This window comes from Lissotriton vulgaris, chromosome 5 (genome assembly GCF_964263255.1).
Source record: "Lissotriton vulgaris chromosome 5, aLisVul1.2, whole genome shotgun sequence".
NCBI classification, from domain to species: Eukaryota; Metazoa; Chordata; class Amphibia; order Caudata; family Salamandridae; genus Lissotriton; species Lissotriton vulgaris.
Window position 1 is genome coordinate 2,013,830,601 of NC_141693.1, and position 18,309 is coordinate 2,013,848,909.

The 18,309-nt window shown below is 46.8% G+C and overlaps 1 protein-coding gene across 1 annotated transcript in view; it reads right to left on the reverse strand.

Annotated features, from left to right (window-relative positions):
- Positions 1 to 18,309, reverse strand: part of USP20 (ubiquitin specific peptidase 20) — a 556,910-nt gene that overhangs the window by 99,262 nt on the left and 439,339 nt on the right. The window contains exon 17 of the mRNA XM_086924837.1: positions 14,313 to 14,493. Within this exon, the coding sequence (XP_086780963.1) occupies positions 14,313 to 14,493 (181 nt within the window). The remainder of the gene's footprint in view (positions 1 to 14,312; positions 14,494 to 18,309) is intronic.

Sequence of the window (18,309 nt, forward strand, 5' to 3'; positions counted from 1 at the left end):
AAGCCATGTAGCAGCGGTCACCTCAGCCACAGAAAAGGGCAAGGATTCTAATTTTTCAATGTGTAACATAGAAAATGTCGCATCTCTCATTGATAGCATGCGCTGTTTTTCAGTCAGATTAAATGGGGCAAATAGTGATGAGACGTTCATAAAATTCCAAGGCACTCGACCAGACTTAAGAGTCTGTAGTGTCCAAGCAAACTGCATCACAGAACGTAATTGATTCTGACCATGATATAACATGGACACTTCATCATGTACAATGTCAACAACAGAAGACACAATATTGTTTAACGTGTAAATTCGGGAAGAAAGCGTGTTAATACTGTTATCAACAACTGCAAGCACCTTTTCTAAATTTGCTTGATCAATAGCTCTTAGGCGTTTAGCAGCCTCAACCTGGGTAACTTTCCAAATTTCATTGTAAATCGCATACAGCCATCGTTTAGATCTACCTTTAGCCGGGCCTTTTATAAAATCGTTCAAATCCACATTATCATTTAATTGAGATAGATGTAGTTTAACTGCAGCTAATGTGGAATGTTGTAACCAATTTTGACACAGCTTCCCCACAGAATAAGTTGTGACAGTATAGTCTTCTTCAAAACGGGGATCGGGCCTGACTTCTGTGAACCCTTTAGCCAAACCTAGAAAACGGCGTTGGCAAGAATCAGCACTCTTCTGCCATATCAGCCAACCCTTGGAATCCAAAATGGAAATGTTAAAGGATGAATTGTGCAAAAGAGCTTGCAACTCATGAATGGACAAATCAGTAAAATTACCCCAACCTGTATATTCCTTTAAATCTGGGATGGTCGGTGTATTTAATTTTTTAGAAGTAGCCAATCCAAAGCATGTTGTTTGGAAAATGGTTGAATTTAAAAACAACATGTGATTCGGGATGAGACATGCACGGTGCAAAGCCTCAGTGCCTTGTACCTGCCAATCTTTGGTACCCCAAACCGATTTAAGGTCAATTGTTCCTTTCCAAAACTCGTAGCCATCTACAGCCAAGTTGTCTAGAAAGGACTTTGAATACAGCAATTTTGTATCGGTAAGTTTAACTTTGGACATTGACTTTTGTGTCATTTTAAAATAAAATGACCAGGGATTAGATTGATTAAAGTCTGTAAAATAGGTGTATTTTTTCAGAAACGTATTGGAACTGCCACCGAATGGTGCAGGGCAATGTTCCCATTGTGTATAATTTACAGCAAACCTCCTGGAATTTGTCTTATGTAAAAAATGATTACCATAGTGTTGAAAACAAAACAAATCACCATAATTAATAGAATCTGTGTACAGATCCTCAGCATCGAAGGCAGCATAATACTTTAAATCAGAGAATAATGCTTCTACGGACTGAATATCCCAATCATCAGAACGTATATTCTGTTTAATTACATCTCCCATGTTTACTCTAAGCACATTTGGAACATTAATCACTTCAGTGGGCCCATGTATCTGAAACCTAACCGCATCCCACACAATCCCATCAAGGACAGGCCAAGCAGTAATGTTAACTGTATTTAAGTTTCGTTTCAGTCTGTGTGCTGAATGTGAAGAGGAAAGAGGGGCCAATGTTCCATTAAGGTACCGAATTCCTGTTCTTTCTTTAACGTAGTGACCATCGATCAGGCGGAAAAAATAAAACACAAAACCAATTGACATAAAAAGGTAAAATGAAAATAGGATCAACCAAATGTATGTCCACGGAGGAATCAAAAAATGTTTTTTAAATAACTTGGTATATTTTGAAATGTTTGAGGGTTTCTTTGAAAGTTCCGAAACAGAGTCAAAAGAGAATCTGGATTGGTCTGCCAAACGGGTCTGTAAATCAGGCATCGATAAATCAGCAGGATAAGTGTAGTTCAGCTCATCAATGTTAGTATCAGGAATAGTATTTAATAAAGGACTGGATATGGCAGGCATCTCGAGGGACACCTCCTGTTCTGCACCAGATGTAATAGCCAGCACAGAGTGCCTCACCATGGAAGGACAGGATACAGCCGGTGCCATGCTATGAAGAATCGGCCACCCTGTGTGTCTTGACATTGTCAATAGAAATAAATCTGTTTTCCTTACGACCTGGAAGTGGTGGTAAAATGACTGTTCTTGTGCCCTTCACTCCAAGAACTCGAACCGGTGCTCGATATGAGGGACCAAACTCTTTCTTGTTATTGATCTTCTCCCGAACCAGTTCTCCAACTTGGGGTAGCCAGCCAACTACCGGGATCTGCAGTGCATCATCCGATGTGGAGGGCAAATGTTCCTTCGCAAGACTGTCTCTGGTCTTTTGTAGATTCTGTAAAACATTGCAATGTTCATCTACGTCAAAGGCCGTGGCCTGGGCCTTGCAGTCCAGCCCATCGAGGTCAGGGACATACATCTTGATACCAAAGAGCATTTCGTATGGGGTCCGCCCACCCAGAGACCTTCTAGGGAGATTATTAAGCGCACGCTGCACGCCTATAAGGTGGGCTAACCAGTTTCTGCCAGTGCCTATAACTCGAGCTGTCAAAGATTGCTTTAAGTCGCGGTTCATTCGTTCAACTACACTGTTACCCTCGGGTCTGTAGGGACTCGAAAACTTGACTTGGACCCCCATCGAAACCATAGCATCCTTATATGCCTTAGAGGCAAAAGCCGGACCCTGATCCGAATGGAAGGTACCACAGGCAAAAATTCCCACAAAGACACGCAAATCCTTAATGACAGTACGTGAATCAGCGCTCCGATGTGGCCATACCCACACAAAGCGTGTGCATGAATCTACCGCTACTAAGATGTACTTGTATGCAGTATCAGAAGAAAATGGACCGCAGTGATCCAAATAAACGCATCCAAGTGGTTTATTCGAGATGTACAACTGTGTCTGAGGCGGACGCGCAGCAGTTGAAGGCTTAATCTGCTGGCAAATGTCACATTGAAGAACATATTTGCGCGTCTGTTTGTACAGCCCCCGCCACCAGAACCTTTGTTGTAGCTGAGTTACAGTGGCTGAGACGCCCGCATGCGCAGATGCCACACCTTCATGAGCCGCTGCAATCAAAACAGCCCTGCGATCCGAGTTGGGAACTAGACGTTCGCCAACATCAGGGATTTTCACATAAGGAACCTTATCGGGACTTAAGTGGTATGTGTATTTAGAAGGGAACCCCGCAGGATATTTAATTCCCTTCTCTGTTGCAGCAACTGCTGCCAAGATGTCATCATCTATTTTGCTTTTGGACCTCGTGACTGCTGCAACTAAGTATTTTGATACCGCTGACTTCGCTGCTTCATCAGCAAGCGAATTGCCAACAGCGTGGACCCCCACGCGCTGATGACCGAGAGTATGAATCACAAACACGAGTGGCAACTTCTCTTTAAGTTCCGCCACTCGGACCCAGATCATTTTATGTTTTATTGTGCTACCTTTGGAATCACGAAATTCATTCTGAATCCAAAAGAACAAGTTTTCATTGTAAGACTGGACACAGTAGTATGAGTCACTTACGATCAAAGTCGTCACACTAGCATCTGCGTACTCCAATGCAAGCATCAGAGCACGGAGCTCTGCCAATTGCGCAGTGCAGTCCCCAAGTGTCTGCGTGTGCACGACACTGGACTTGAACTCATCGTTCACCATGGCACCGACCACAATGGCGCAAGCGGAAACGTAGGCGTGTTTAGAGCCATGCGCAACCTGCGCCGAACCATCAGTGTAAATGATGCAATGGAAATCCTCCAACGGCCGCATTGCTAAAGGAGCAGGATGAACAAATTCATACTGTAAATACTCCTGCGACCGTAAAGTGGCGTCAAAAATAAACGTGACATCTTGTGACGTCAAGGATGCAGCCCATTGAATCCACCGAGGATGCAAAGCTTTGGAATTAGGTACACTGGCCTTCGTAACTGCCTCCAAGGCAGGACACGGGGTAACAACCAACATGCGCTTCCCTTGTGACAGGGCACGTTCCTTAAGAATCGCCATCTGCACAGCTGTTAAAACTTTCTCCACAGTGGAAAAACGCAATTCAGCCGAAGTGTACAAGTGTGACTTGTAAGCAATAGGTACTGTATCTCCCTCATTAAAAGTCAGGTACGTGAAACCCACCGCCCCAGGGATAATTCTTATCACTAGGTTGGTTTGGTTATCACGAGTCTGTAAGTATTCAGAAGCGAGCAAATCAGCCTGCAAAGATTGTAGAATGGCTGAATGCTCAGGCAGCCAGCATGATTTGGAAAAAGATGGTTGTATCAAAGCATACAAAGGCTTGATACGCTGGGCATATTCCGGAATGTAAGTCCTCCCGAAATTCAAAAATCCAGTAAAGATTGTAATTTTTTCAGTGTTGTCGGAGAACGCAACTGTGCGCATTTCTCCAGGAAGTGGGGTGCTAAACCCTTCCCTTCGTTGTTAAGCTCGTAACCGAGAAACAACACCGTGTACTCTGCAATGTGCGACTTTGCAAAGTCAAACTTGTAACCTATGTCAGCAAAGTTACAAATGATGCTATTTACTCGACACAGATGTTCCCAAAGATCGTCGTCTGTGAGATAAATATCATCCACATACGAACAAGCAACTGGGTCGAAGCTCTCCAGAAGAGAGACAATGCGTGCGGAGAATACTCCAGGACTATTCTTGTAGCCCATTGGGAGTCGCCGAAACATTTTTTGCACACCGCCGCATGTAAAACTGGTCCATTGGGAACTTAGACCGTCTAATCTATGGGCATAAAAACCATTGGAAATGTCGAGCGTGGTTTTGAACCGTTTACGCTCAAGACTATTCACTAACGCAGAGCCATGAGTATTCTGTACCGCGTAGTTACGGCAATGCGAGTTCAAATGCCTATAATCCAAAACCAAACGATATGAGCCGTCCGGCTTGTTTACAGTAAAAAGGGGGTTATTCATTGGTGACACACACGTTTCAATTACACCTTGATATTCCAATTGTTCAAGGATAGCCGCGACTGAAGCTTTGGCTTCACGCCGTATGGGATATTGAGGTTGAGGCTGTGGCTGAGACCGTAAAGGAATCTCGTGGCTTGGTGACAATTTATCCCAGCCACACTGATTGCGGTACACAGCCGGCGCAAGCGCCAGAGCCCACTCTTCTGCAAAATGCAGCGCTTCCATTCTCGGCACAGTGTGCGCGAAACTGGGTAGGATTACCTCCTCCCCTCGCGGAGCTGCGAGAACAAAAGGTGGGGGCCAGTCAGCCTCCGAAAGCAAAATGTCATACGTAGACGTGAGATTTTCCCAAAATACCCCTTTTACAGTTCGCTGCATGTCACCTTCAATTAACAGGACAATTTCAAAAAGACGTTCAGGGGGAGCAACATGCGTGTCAGCAGTTTCAATCACAACATAAGTATCAGTCGCTGTCACCTTCAACAGTGGACGGAGGGCCTCTCTCACTATGGTAATCTCTGCTGCGCTGTCCAGCAAGGTCAGAGCCCACGTCAGATTCCGAAGCCGCGTTCTCACTATCTGGGGCATAACGATGCGCTGTCAGGGCGGCGACTTTCTTCGTGGCAAACTGTGGTCTCTTGGGCGTAGAGCCCTCCTGCTGCTCTCCACTGTTTCGCGGGCGAGGCTGACCACGTCCTTGCTGGCCAACCCGGCCCCTGCCGCCCCCTCCACCACCGGTTGACGGAGCCGATGAGTCCTGAAAGGAACGAGGAGAGCGTTGGTCAGAAGCCTGAAACCTCTCAGGCGATTTAATCATCGCGCGGTCGCGCAAATCATAAACACGCTCTGACTGCGCAGGCAAAGGAGACGCAGGAGCAGAAACCTGTGTTTGTTGTTGTTGTTGCTTACCCTGATTCTGCTTTTTAGGCCAATTTTGCTTCTTGGACATTTGTTGACCACTAGTTTCCGATGTCTGACCCTGGGGCTGTTTCTTCTCCTTATCAGGAAAAGCTTTAACCCCCTTCGCATTGCGGCCAACCATTTTGTAAGCGGCTACAATTATCCTTGCTAACCGTCGGGGTCGTTCGGCCTCGGGAACCAACGCCAATGCGTTAGCAACCTGAAAGTTCACTGCATCCCCCTTGACATTCGCAAGGATCAGATCGCAAACCACATCAAAGGAGCCACACAGGCGCATACCCAATTCAACAGCCGACTCCGGTCCGTGTTCGTCTTGAACACGTTTAAGGACCCCACCTAGATTGGTCACAGACGGGGAGCCATAGCACCTCGAATAGACCGCTGCAAAAGTCTTGCCCCAGGTCTCACAGTCAACAAGTTCAGGAGCCGAATCTTTCGGTAAACTTAGTGTAAGAATCCGGTGTTTATCCCCCGGACTCGTGTTGGGAAACACAGCTTCCAGCTGTCCGAATTTCTCAGCGAGCCAGAACGGAAAATCATCCTTTTCCTGGGGCTTTTTACCCATCACGGAAATTACCATGACCGGATTGATTTTCAGACCAGCATGTTCTGCACGAAGCTGTGTGCCCCGTGGGGCCGCGTCCTGAACATTACGGCTAGTGTAATGAACAAGCGCTCTAATCACTGCCACCGCGACTTCATGAAGCCGCCGCAGATCAGCCACGTTACAAGTGGCGCGTTGAGGGTGAGGAGTGAACCCAGCCAAAGCGGGCCAAGGTGTGCCCGGAATGGACAAAGGACCTAACCTCGAAGCGGATAAAGAGTGTGGTAGGGCGCCACCAAACCAAACTCCATGCTGCCAAGCATCAATAGGAACCTCCAGTGCTCTGTATGGAGCATACGCAACCGGTACAGCTGAAGCAGTGTATGAATGGAACACTCCAGAATTAGCGTCCACCGCCGGAAATGTCACCCACGAATAAAACAGTTCGTATGGGTAAGCATGTTCCGCACTCACTACCAGAACGACAGCCAAGCCTTCCACAGGAACATCATACATCCGCAAATGGTCACGCACCGCAATGCGACTATGCTGCGGGATGTCCACGGCTTGTGCCATGTCAGCACAGGAAAGTGAAAATACAAAGATTACTTTGTAGCACAACTGGGTAGTAATTCAAAGAAACCGTTTATAGATAGATTCAAGCTTGAAAAAGACCTATTTCAAAAATAGGTAGGTTTTTCCGACACTGCTGTTTTCCGGAAATGGGAATGAAGGCGTTAAGGAATGAATGATATACTACTCGAGTGTCATGATATAAGGCCAACCAACGTATGGGCGCCATGTAGCAGGGTTTCCGTTCTCCCACAGAACTGTGCACAGAGATCTAGAACCTGGGTGAGTTAGGGTGACCCAAAACTCACCTTGGTTTCAGAAATCCCCTTACCAAGCTAGCTTCAGTGTCTCATCGGTAGTAATAACTTACCAATGACTTAGACAATCCAGAACATGAACTTAGAATACCTCAGGTATCGTGGAACACATGAACACTCTTTCGTTATATAATCATTACAAACCGAAACTGGGAGGCAGAGAACACACGTGCAAGTTTGAAATGTTTATTTTTCAATGCAACATTCTCAAACGCAGTATCTTGTATAATATCAACATACATATTATAAAAATCAGAGTTAGCAGCATAGTCACTAATCCATAATAAGCAAAAGGTGATAGCATGTTATGATGCAAAAATCTATAGAATTATGTATCACCTATATTTCGCGCACCCTAATTAGCATATTATATTATATCTAAGAAGGTCTCATCTGGGTTCTTAGCAGGGCGGACCCATACCTCTAATTCTCAGTAGGAGGAGATCACATCAACCGCTACCAGCTCTCAGCATGTGAAGCATCAAGTGTGTTGATTCATTCCCTGTAACTATATCTTAAACCCGCGTAGAGCCCAATGTTGGCAGCAACATTATTTGTGTTATGTCTAACGTGGTGCGAGGATCAGGCCTTCAGCAACCTTGTGTTAGGTTATCCTTAGAGTGTGCAGTTCTCAGTGTGCAGACAGTTGTACCAAGTGTACCAAGCACGACTGATACCAAGGCAATAACATATTATTCTCAAATAAATCACATCTTTCGTCTAGGTTAAAAGCTACAATAACAATTAGGTGTTGTGTGCAAACCGAAGCAGAAAGAAAATATGGCGTTTAATTATTTAATAAGCACATGCTAACTTAACACAATATATAGAAACGTAGTAACCATATGACAAGCCAGGATAGTACAACTCCCTGGAGCCATCTTTATGAGAGGTGCCTGAGGGAAATGAGGTGGCAAACCTCCCAGGGAGTATGCCAGCGGACCCATGAGGCCAACAGGCGCACCAGTATGGTTTGTCGCTCTGGAGAACAAGCCGAACATCACATTCAGAAAATGCGACGGATCTGTACCCGGATTTGGGAAGGCAGGATACTCTGGATCCGGGACAGAGGCTCTGAAACTGCTCGATGAGGCAGCACATTCGGCTCCGGTTGTGGCGCCGGAGACCCTGCATCCAGAGGAGGAGTGGTCGGCAACAGTGGAGGTGTTGCTTCTCTTGGCGTCGGGTGAGTCACCGCTCTCGGAGCTGGAGACAAGGCCGTGGGTGTGAGTGTTTGATTGATTCAGATGCTCCGTCTATCACCACCCCCTTTTGTACTGCTTTTGGCCGCTACAAGTGTGGCAGGGTATGCTCAGACGTGATTCCCTTGCTCACTTTGCCACTGGATTCAAGCAAGCCGGGCTGAAGACGGCTGGAATGCCAGAAACCGGTCCTCGGAAGCTTGTTTCCGGTCCAGGGAAGACATGGCTTGGCAGTTCGGGCTGGACTGTTCCCATGAGGCACAGGGTCAGACTGATTTGCATATAGCCATGTCTGAACTGGGGTGGCAGAGTGGGCTAAAGAACAGTGATGGATTAAACCCAGATCTTCTGACTGGGTGTGAGTGTTTGATTGATTCAGATGCTCCGTCCATCACCACCCTCTTTTGTACCGCTTTTGGCCGCCATAAGTGTGGCAGCCTATGCTCAGACGTGAGTCCCTTGCTCACTTTGCCACTGGATTCAAGCAAGCCGGGCTGAAGACGGCTGGAATGAAAGAAACCGGTCCTCGGAAGCTTGTTTCCGGTCAAGTTACATGGCTTGGCAGTTCGGGCTGGACTGTTCCCATGAGGCCCAGGGTCAGACTGATTTGCATATAGCCATGTCTGAACTGGGGTGGCAGAGTGGGCTAAAGAACGGTGATGGACTAAACCAAGATCTTTTGACTGGGTGGAGTGTTTGATTGATTCAGATGCTCCGTCCATCACCACCCCCTTTTGTACCGCTTTTGGCCACCATAAGTGTGGCAGGGTATTCGCAGACGTGAGTCCCGTGCTCACTTTGCCACTGGATTCAAGCAAGCCGGGCTGACGACGGCTGGAATGCCAGAAACCGGTCCTCGGAAGCTTGTTTCTGGTCCAGGGAAGACATGGCGTGGCAGTTCGGGCTGGACTGTTCCCATGAGGCACAGGTTCAGACTGATTTGCATATAGCCATGTCTGAACTGGGGTGGCAGAGTGGGCTAAAGAACGGTGATGGATTAAACCCAGATCTTTTGACTGGGTGTGAGTGTTTGATTGATTCAGATGCTCCGTCCATCACCACCCCCTTTTGTACCACACATCAAGGATGGGCTCATTCAAAGCCTTGTTGAAAGGGAACAAAGGCTCCGGGATAGAAGAAGGTGAATGGAGCACCTCTGTCAATATATTAGATTTCAATTCTGCTGTTGAAGGAGGCAACTCCAGCAGATTCGCTGCCTTCCTTATCATAGAGTAATAAGAAGTCACCTCCTGCGTTGGGAGGCGAGAGTTCCCATTTAGGAGAAGTATCCAGGCCACTAGCTTCCTGCAGACCTTCGAAAACCTGATCAGGGTGCACAATCTCCCCCTCCTAATGGTTTTCCTGGCACTACTCCTCTTCCATTAACCTCTGTGCCTCTCTTCTAGACCTCATCCTTGGAACCTGTGTCAGAGGTGCCAGTGAAGATCAGTTTGAAAGGGAGGTTTACCGGGACAGTAGTCGACGCAGGTCGAGGCGGCGCCGGTTCGGAATCAGATGGCGCCTGGAAAGATCCATCCATTGGCATTCGCCCCTCCAGAGATTGTACCGGAGTCAAAAATCTCGGTGTCAGGAAAGAACAACTCCCTGGAGCCATCTGCATGAGAGGTGCCTGAGGGAAATGAGGTGGCAAACCTCCCAGGGAGTATGCCAGCGGACCCATGAGGCCAACAGGCGCACCAGTAGGGTTTGTCGCTCTGGAGAACAAGACGAACATCACATTCAGAAAATGCGACGGATCTGTACCCGGAGTTGGGAAGGCAGGATACTCTGCATCCGGGACAGAGGCTCTGAAACTGCTCGATGAGGCAGCACATTCGGCTCCGGTTGTGGCACCGGAGACCCTGCAGCCAGAGGTGGAGTGGTCGGCAACAGTGGAGCTGTTGCTTCTCTTGGCGTCGGGTGAGTCACCTCTCTCGGAGCTGGAGACAAGGCCGGAATCACCTCAAGTAAAGGAGAAACTTCATCATTCCGAGGACACTGAATTCAGTGTCTCATCTTTCTGCGAACGCCACCGAAACCCATGGTGCCGTTTCTTCTTAAGCTTCCTTCGATGACTTCAAGGTATGAGGAGTCGCTGACTTGGATCAGGACCTCAACCTTCTTCGACCCTTATTTTGTTTCTTGGCTTTGACCATGAACAATTTAGCCTCCCTCTCCTTTAGTGCCTTGGGTTTCATGCGCCTGCATGATTAACACTACCCGACGTCGTAGGCCAATGAGAGACACCACATACAGTCTTCATGGGGATCAGTGATAGACATGTGGAGAAGTGTGGCTCACTGGTTAGAGGAGGCAGACCTGGAAGCAGAGGTCAGCCCGGGACCAGGGTTCAATTGCCGGCTCGGCGGGGTCTTGAGTCCTAAAATGTCCATGGACTCGACAATTCTCGCTCCGGTGCCTACTCGACTCACGGCTTCACACTCTGCGACTCTGGGCAATAGCTTGCTTAATCTCCACAATGGCCCCTCGCGGCGGGATGCCTGGCTTTCTCCTTGCGGGGTTATCTCACAGGGGAATACCCGGACGGGTTCCCTAAGCAAGCGCTTAGAAACCAGTGGTGATTTGCGCTATATAAATTCCTGTACATTTACATTTACACATTTACATTTACATCCGACCCCCACCTTCCCTGCATGGCTTGAATCTGGATTTCCTCAGAGTAGCCATAGTCGCTGCTACAAAGACCCGAAAACTTGCAACAAAGAAAATCCCAGAAATGGAGAGCCCTGGGAAAAAACCATTACACGTCGATGGTGCAGAAAACAGGGAATTGACGTCAGCACACGGACAAATCTTCTTATTGCTTCGATGACGTCACGTGGAGTGGCGTGCGGAGCCATTCCATTGTGACGTCCTCATCGACGTAGGAGAGCTGAAGAGAAACGTTTCTGTAGAATGCTGCACATGGGGTTATTCAAAAGGTGAGGAATCCACAGGCAGATACTGTATCCACCAGAAAAAGCATTACCGAAGGTAAGTAAATTCTTCATTCCTCTCATACCGACAGTAATCATCAAACTCTACAGGTTCAGGACCAGGATGATAACAATAGCACCAGAATGGCCTTATCAGTGGTGGTTCACAAATCTTCTCGACCCGTCAGAACGACCACAAGAGAGATTGCCGTGCAGAATGGATCTCCTGTATAAGTTTGTAGGACAGATACTTCACCCCAACCTTCCATCACCGAACTTGACAGCTTGGTTCCTGAAGTCCTCCAGTATGGTAAATTAGCCATCCACAAAACTGCATGGGCATTTTAATAGAGGCTAAAAGCCCTTCCACGAGAAAATCGTATGTCTTTAAGTGAAGAGATTTTACTTATGGTGGGTTCAGACCAGACACATTCCAATCTTACATCAAGACGAAGCGGTTATCCCCTACCTTCATTTGGCAAGGTGTGGTTTACAGTTTTCTTCTATTAAAGTGCATCTTGCGGCTAAAACAGCCTATGGAAAATCTCCATCACAAACTTCTTTCGTTAAAATGTACGAGTTACTTATCTTCGGTAATGATGTATCTGGTAGAGACACTTCTAGCCGCCGATTCCTTAACATCGACTTATCCCCTGGTTTAAGACTGGATCCGGAAACTTTTTGCTACAGCATCCCTCCACGCCGGGGGGACGGCATCACGCGACTCCGCCCAGGCATCGTCCGCGTACGTGACGTCAGCGAAGTCACATAAGTCCCACCCCGGCGCGCCTACGTCAGTGTTTTCCTTTTCCGCGTGCAACACGGATCTGGTCTTGCTCGGGCCTGCCTTAGGCCCCTTTTTTCCTTACTTATTGTGACTATTTTTTGTGGAACAGTGTGCGAATGCCTTCAAGATTCAAGACTTGCACGTCATGTGGGCGTCTTATGTCTGCGACGGACCCTCACCTCATTTGTATGTGGTGTTTGGGCGAAGATCACGGCACCACTAATTGTGAGGTGTGCCAACAGTTGAAGCCGAAATCGCGCGGATGAAACTACTCTCAGCGCGTCTCTCAAGGTCGGCTTCCTCCCCTCCATCTTCCTCTGCAGATGGCTTCAGAAGTGGCCGTTGTCGTCCACGCCCCTCTCCGATGTTCAGAAGAGCGTCGCTCCCTGGTCGGGAAGTGTCGCAGTTTGTCAGTGCTCAGGTCGGAACAATATTGGGAGGGGTGATTTATGAATTAAATTGATAACGCTCCAAGAGTTTCAGGTAAGAGTACCACGAGCCACAAGTGTAGAAACAACAGATGATTATTAGGCTATATTTCTGCAGAAACTAGTGTGTTGATTTCACTTGATGTAAAATGCACTTCCGTGAATGGATGACTAATTGGTAAATGTTTCATCATTTTTTAGTGACCCCCGAAGAAGGGCGCTGTGTCCCCCGAAATGCATTGGGTTTTTATGAAATAAACACTGCCTAAGATGAGCCTGGCATTAATCGTATTTATTGAAGAGGTCCGAATGGGCACTGAATGAATGAATATAAGAAACTTGACAAAAAGCCAAAAACATTCCAGACGTGGATTTCTAAAATATGGAGCATGAAGAATTTTGTAAAAGTAGAGAAATAGGCAATGGTTAAATATGAAGATTTAGAGGACAATGGTTAAAGTTTTGATTGCCGCAAGGGCGGCGTAATGCTGTGCATTTGGCTGGGGCATGAATGTGTTCCATTTGTATTTGTGTATTTGACAGAGGGCAGAAGGGCACAAAAAAAAGTGGAGCAGAAGGGCATAAAAAACGAGGGAAAAACTAGTGGAACAGAGGGCAAAAAGGCACAAAACACAAGGGAAAAACGAGCGGCACAGAGGGCAGAAAGGCACAAAAAAGGAGGTAAAAACGAGTGGCACTGAGGGCAGAGGGGCACAAAAAACAAGTGGAACAGAGGGCAGAAGGGCACAAAAAACGAGGGAAAAACGAGTGGAACAGTGGGCAGAAGGGCACAAAAAACGACGGAAAAAGTAGTGGAAGAGAGGGCAGAAGGGCACAAAAAACGAGGGAAAAACGAGTGGATCAGAGGGCAGAAAGGCACAAAAAACGAGGGAAAATGAGTGGAACAGAGGGCAGAAAGGCACGAAAATGAGGGAAAAACGAGTGGCACAGAGGGCAGAAAACGAGGCACAAGAGGGGGAGACAGTGGCACAGAAAGCAAAAAAAACGGAGGACACTTACCAGTGGCAGCGGCAGCAGGGGCACACAGTCGGAACTGCGTGGAGGGGGAGCGACCTACCAGGAGGGTCAGGGGTCGCCGGAAAAAACTGACATTGGCGCGCCGGGGTGGGGTGTATGTGACCTTTCTGACGTCACGCCCGCGGACGTCAGGGCGAAGTCACATAGGACTCCGGCCCCCCCCCCCCGGCGTGCAGAGATGCTGTGGCAAAGAACATTTTCCGGATCCAGTCCTACGCCTGGGGATAATTCTACGTTAAAGAATCTGAGGCTAGTAGTCTCTATCAGATAGTGCACAATAACATTCTCGATATTGCTTACATTTCTACTTCGTAGGCACGAAATCACTACACCCTGAATATTCAGTTCAAGGGATAATGTTCACTAACAGAATCACTTCCTTGTTTAGGCAGAGAAGCACTCCGCTGACACTGTGAGGTCACTACATGTGAATAATTAGACTGGTTGGCTGAGGGTAGGTATGGTCAGGAAAAAGCAGGCTGGATAGTTGAAGGCCCTTACTGCAGGGAATGAGGATACTGGGTGGGCGTTCAGGAATCAGGCTGCAGTGAAACTGAAACATATGTAGGAGTCTAGTGCTCCTTGGCTACAAGCCTTCCATTCTAATTTTAGCTCTAGGAGAATGGTTGACAAGAGACGCCATTGGGAGCGCACTTACTTCCAGCCGTCCCGTGGTGGCAGATGACAGCAAGGAGGTCGTAGGTGGTGACATGGGACACACACTCCTTGGCCAAGAATGGTTGGAGTTCAAGTCCTTCCAGAGGGAATGCCACATGACTGCTGATCTTGAAAGAGTACATCACCTCATGGCGGAAGCGCTTCAGGTGAACACACAGGATCTGAGGAGGTGAAGGAGACAACACTTGTTACCCTGCAGACAGTTCCAGAAAATCTTTCTTTAAAAAGATGCAGTCAAGCATCTATTGTTTGAGGGTCACTATCCTAATCGGTTGTTTAAAGGTTTACTTGATTTGGAACTTGGCAGATATCCAAAAATAATAAAATACAGAGGATAATTACATCAATATAATCACAAGAACAAATTCAACATAAAGATGAAAAACGTTAAAAAAAGTAAAATATATTAAAACTTATTTCATTTTGAGGGGAAATGATAAATTATCAAGCCTTTTCTACTGAAGATATAATACATTTAGGAAAGTGGTTTCAGAAGTTATCAACGCATAAAATACAAGGCTGGGCATATAGCAATAAAGATCTTGTACATCATTATTAGTTAACAGAATCGATCCCACGCACCAGTAATCGGTCTCCATGCTAAAGCATTCACTCTTGGCATTAAAAACATATGACTGACCCAGGGATCTAAATTCAATGTCCAAAAACTTTTTTTTTTAAAGAGCAGAAGAGGTAATAAATATGTATTTACCAATTAGTGAACAAAATTCAGTATCTGATTTCAAATTGGGAGAGAGTATCTTTAATTGGGACTTCAGCTGAGCCACTGTCAAATACTCAAGTAGGGTCTGCAATACACGAAAGCGCTCTATAGAATGTGACAGATTTTTTCCAAATATGCTATCCATGTGCTTCAGATCATACATTTCTATTTGTAGTAGTTCCCTCAAAGAGTTTTTGTCACAGAGGATCAACCGGACAACCCCAGCGTATACATGCTGCCAAATTTACCAAATAAGCATTATTCAGGTCAACTTCCAAATTAATTTGCCTTTTGAAGCTTTCAAGACATACAATGATCACAGTTTACACAATATTTTCCCTTCAGATAAATTCAAGAAAGTTTTACTGCTAATGCCAAGTTACCTTCACACATACAAAACTGAGTGAATTTTAGAACGGTACAATACGAGCAATCCAGGAGGCTAGAATTTCTCCAGAATATAAGCAATAGGAAAATTATGGAAAATAAATTGAGAGCAAAATAAAAAGTGACTTACCTTTGGTAAAGATCTTTCTAGTGCAGCCTATCAACCTGCAGATTCTTCACCTGTTGACCAATCCCAGGCACCAGACTGGATCTGGAAAAACTGCAAAGCTCTCAACCAGCCAGCGCAAGAGCTGCTCTCGGTTATTGCCGGAAGTAAAGAGTGACGTCAGACAGCATCACTGAGGTCATAAGGTGCCCGCCCCGGAGCAACAATGTTGATTTCCAGCAGCTTTTTTCAAGCCTTCAAGGCGAGAGAGCAGTTTGACCTTTATCTGGACAAAAATTACCAAAAGATATGATTTGGGGTCTTTTTACCTTACCCTATAACTCCTCTACCAAACGCGGATGCAGGAGGGTAGATGAGGAATCTGCAGGTAAGTACAGTATTTACCAGAAAGATCGTTACAACAGGTAAGTAACTTTTTTTTCTGATGGATCCTTCTACCTGTAGAGTCCTCACCAGGAGAACAGATTTCCTAGAAATACCCTACCAAGGCAGAGAGTTGATAAATGGTTCAGCGTGCAGAAGTGGTGGACTTAGCCCTAATGGAGGGGGCTCAGATCCCATCTGGAGCTTCTTTCTTGGCAACGGCGAAGTAGGTCTTCATGCCGAGGATGATCCTTCGTAAGAGAGTCCTCTATTGCACTGTCTACCCTATTCTGGCACCACAGTACCATACAAAGAGCTGATTGTCCTAGTGAAAATCCTTGCTGCAGTCCAGGTAGTAATTACCAGCCAAACTATGACCCAACCGATAAAACAGTTCCTCCTCTTTCATAGTATTGGGGGAGAGAGGTTGAGGGGACAGGAGAAGGCTACAAGAGGTTATGAACGGATTAATTTTGAAAGGGGTCACCAGCATAGGAAGGAAAGCAGCTTTGGTTCACCACACCAACGTATCAGGAAAAAAAGAAGGGAAAAGAGGGTGACAGCTAAGGGCTTCCAGCTCACAAATCCTTCTAGCATAAGCGCAAAACACATTTTTTGAAAATAACATTCTTAGAGTAGAACTATGAAGGAGCTCAAACAGAATCCCCATCTAAAAGGTAAGAACCAAATTCAAGTTCCACTAGGGAACCACAATACATGTTTGGTAAACCTTCGAGGAAACCTATAACAATGAGGGACTTGAAGAGAGAGCGCTTGTCCGGCCGACACAAGAATGCAAACAAAGCAGCCAAATACCCTTCACAGTGCCAATTGCATAAATCCTCTGAGCAAGGGAAAGCACATTTATCAAAATCTGCAACAGCTTGGCCCGTAAAGGGTCGAAATCACTGTCTGAACACCGCGCAGCAAAGATGCCCCGTCTCCGGGAGCAATGCAAAGAGAACAATTGATGGAAAGAATGCAGAACAATGTCATACATTCACCCCAGTACAGAGTTCTGGTCCTAAACCCATCGTTTATTTTGCTCAACATGTCATTCCAGTTTGAACTCAGCCATATGCAAATCAGTCTTGACCCTGCGCCCAATGGGAACAGTCCAGCCCGAACTGCCAGGCCAGGTTCTTCCTGGACTGAAAACCAGCATCTTAGGACTTGTTTCGGGGTTTAACCCCTCATCAGCCAGCATAGCTTGCCTCCAGTGGCAAGGAGAGCATAGGACCCAGGTATGAAGCATACCAGTCCCACTCAGGGTGACAAATTCAAAAAGAACAATTGATGGACAGAATCCAGAACAATATCATACAGAACCGAGATCGGGCCTAAACCCATTGTTTTTTTTTGCTCCCCATGCCATTCCAGTTTGAACCCAGTCATATGCAAATCAGTCTTGACCCTGCGCCCAATGGGAACAGTCCAGCCCGAACTGCCAGGCCAGATCCTCCCTGGACTGGAACCAAGCATCCTAGGACCGGTTTCAGGGTTTCATCCATCATCAGCCAGGATAGCTTGATTCAGTGGCATGGGTCCTGGCCTGGGGTTGGGAAGGGTGGCTGAAAACCCTCAGGCTGATCTTGTGGAAGGTTCGGAGTCGGCTCTTCGACAGGCGCAGAATCCGCATCCACTTGAACTTCTTCCTCTTCCCGGATTCGAAGTCCGAGCCGGCGACTGAACCCGCGACGCCGCAGGTGAGGCCTCACCTTCATGATCAGAGACTTCAAGCGTGACCACCTTCGAACGTATTTTCTTCGGCGACCTCGACCCCAACTCCTTACCAGAATGATGTCTGGACTCATGCCTCTTCTTCTTATGTCTCCTCCTCGACTTCGATGCATGGTCTGAAGGTGACTTCGAAGTCGACTCCTCTCGAGATCTGGATCTAGACTTCTACCTCGCCCTATGAGAAGGAGACCTCGAAGATTTTTCCTTGCCAGCCTTCAGCTTCGCTACCAGGAGTTTGGTCTCTCCTTCTCTTAGGGCCTTCGAGTTCATCTTCCGACAAGATGAACATCCATCCACATCGTGATCAGAGCTCAAACACCAGATGCAGTCATCGTGCGGATCCGTTATAGACATCATGTTCCCGCACTCCCTGCAGGGCTTGAAGCCGGTTTTCTTTGTCGACATCGCAAAGAGACAAGAAACAATGAAGCAAAAAGCAAATATAAAGGCAACAAAGTCACCAGTTGGCTACTGAGATTCCCGAAACCGTTAGCGTCGACGATGTCGATGGGAACTGATGTCATCACGCCGGCGTGGGCCTATTATGGGCGCCCGTGACGTCAGCGGAGCAGCGTGCAATGCCGTGTCTCTATGACGCCATGACCAGGGTGGATTTATTTTGTTTTATCAGAAAAC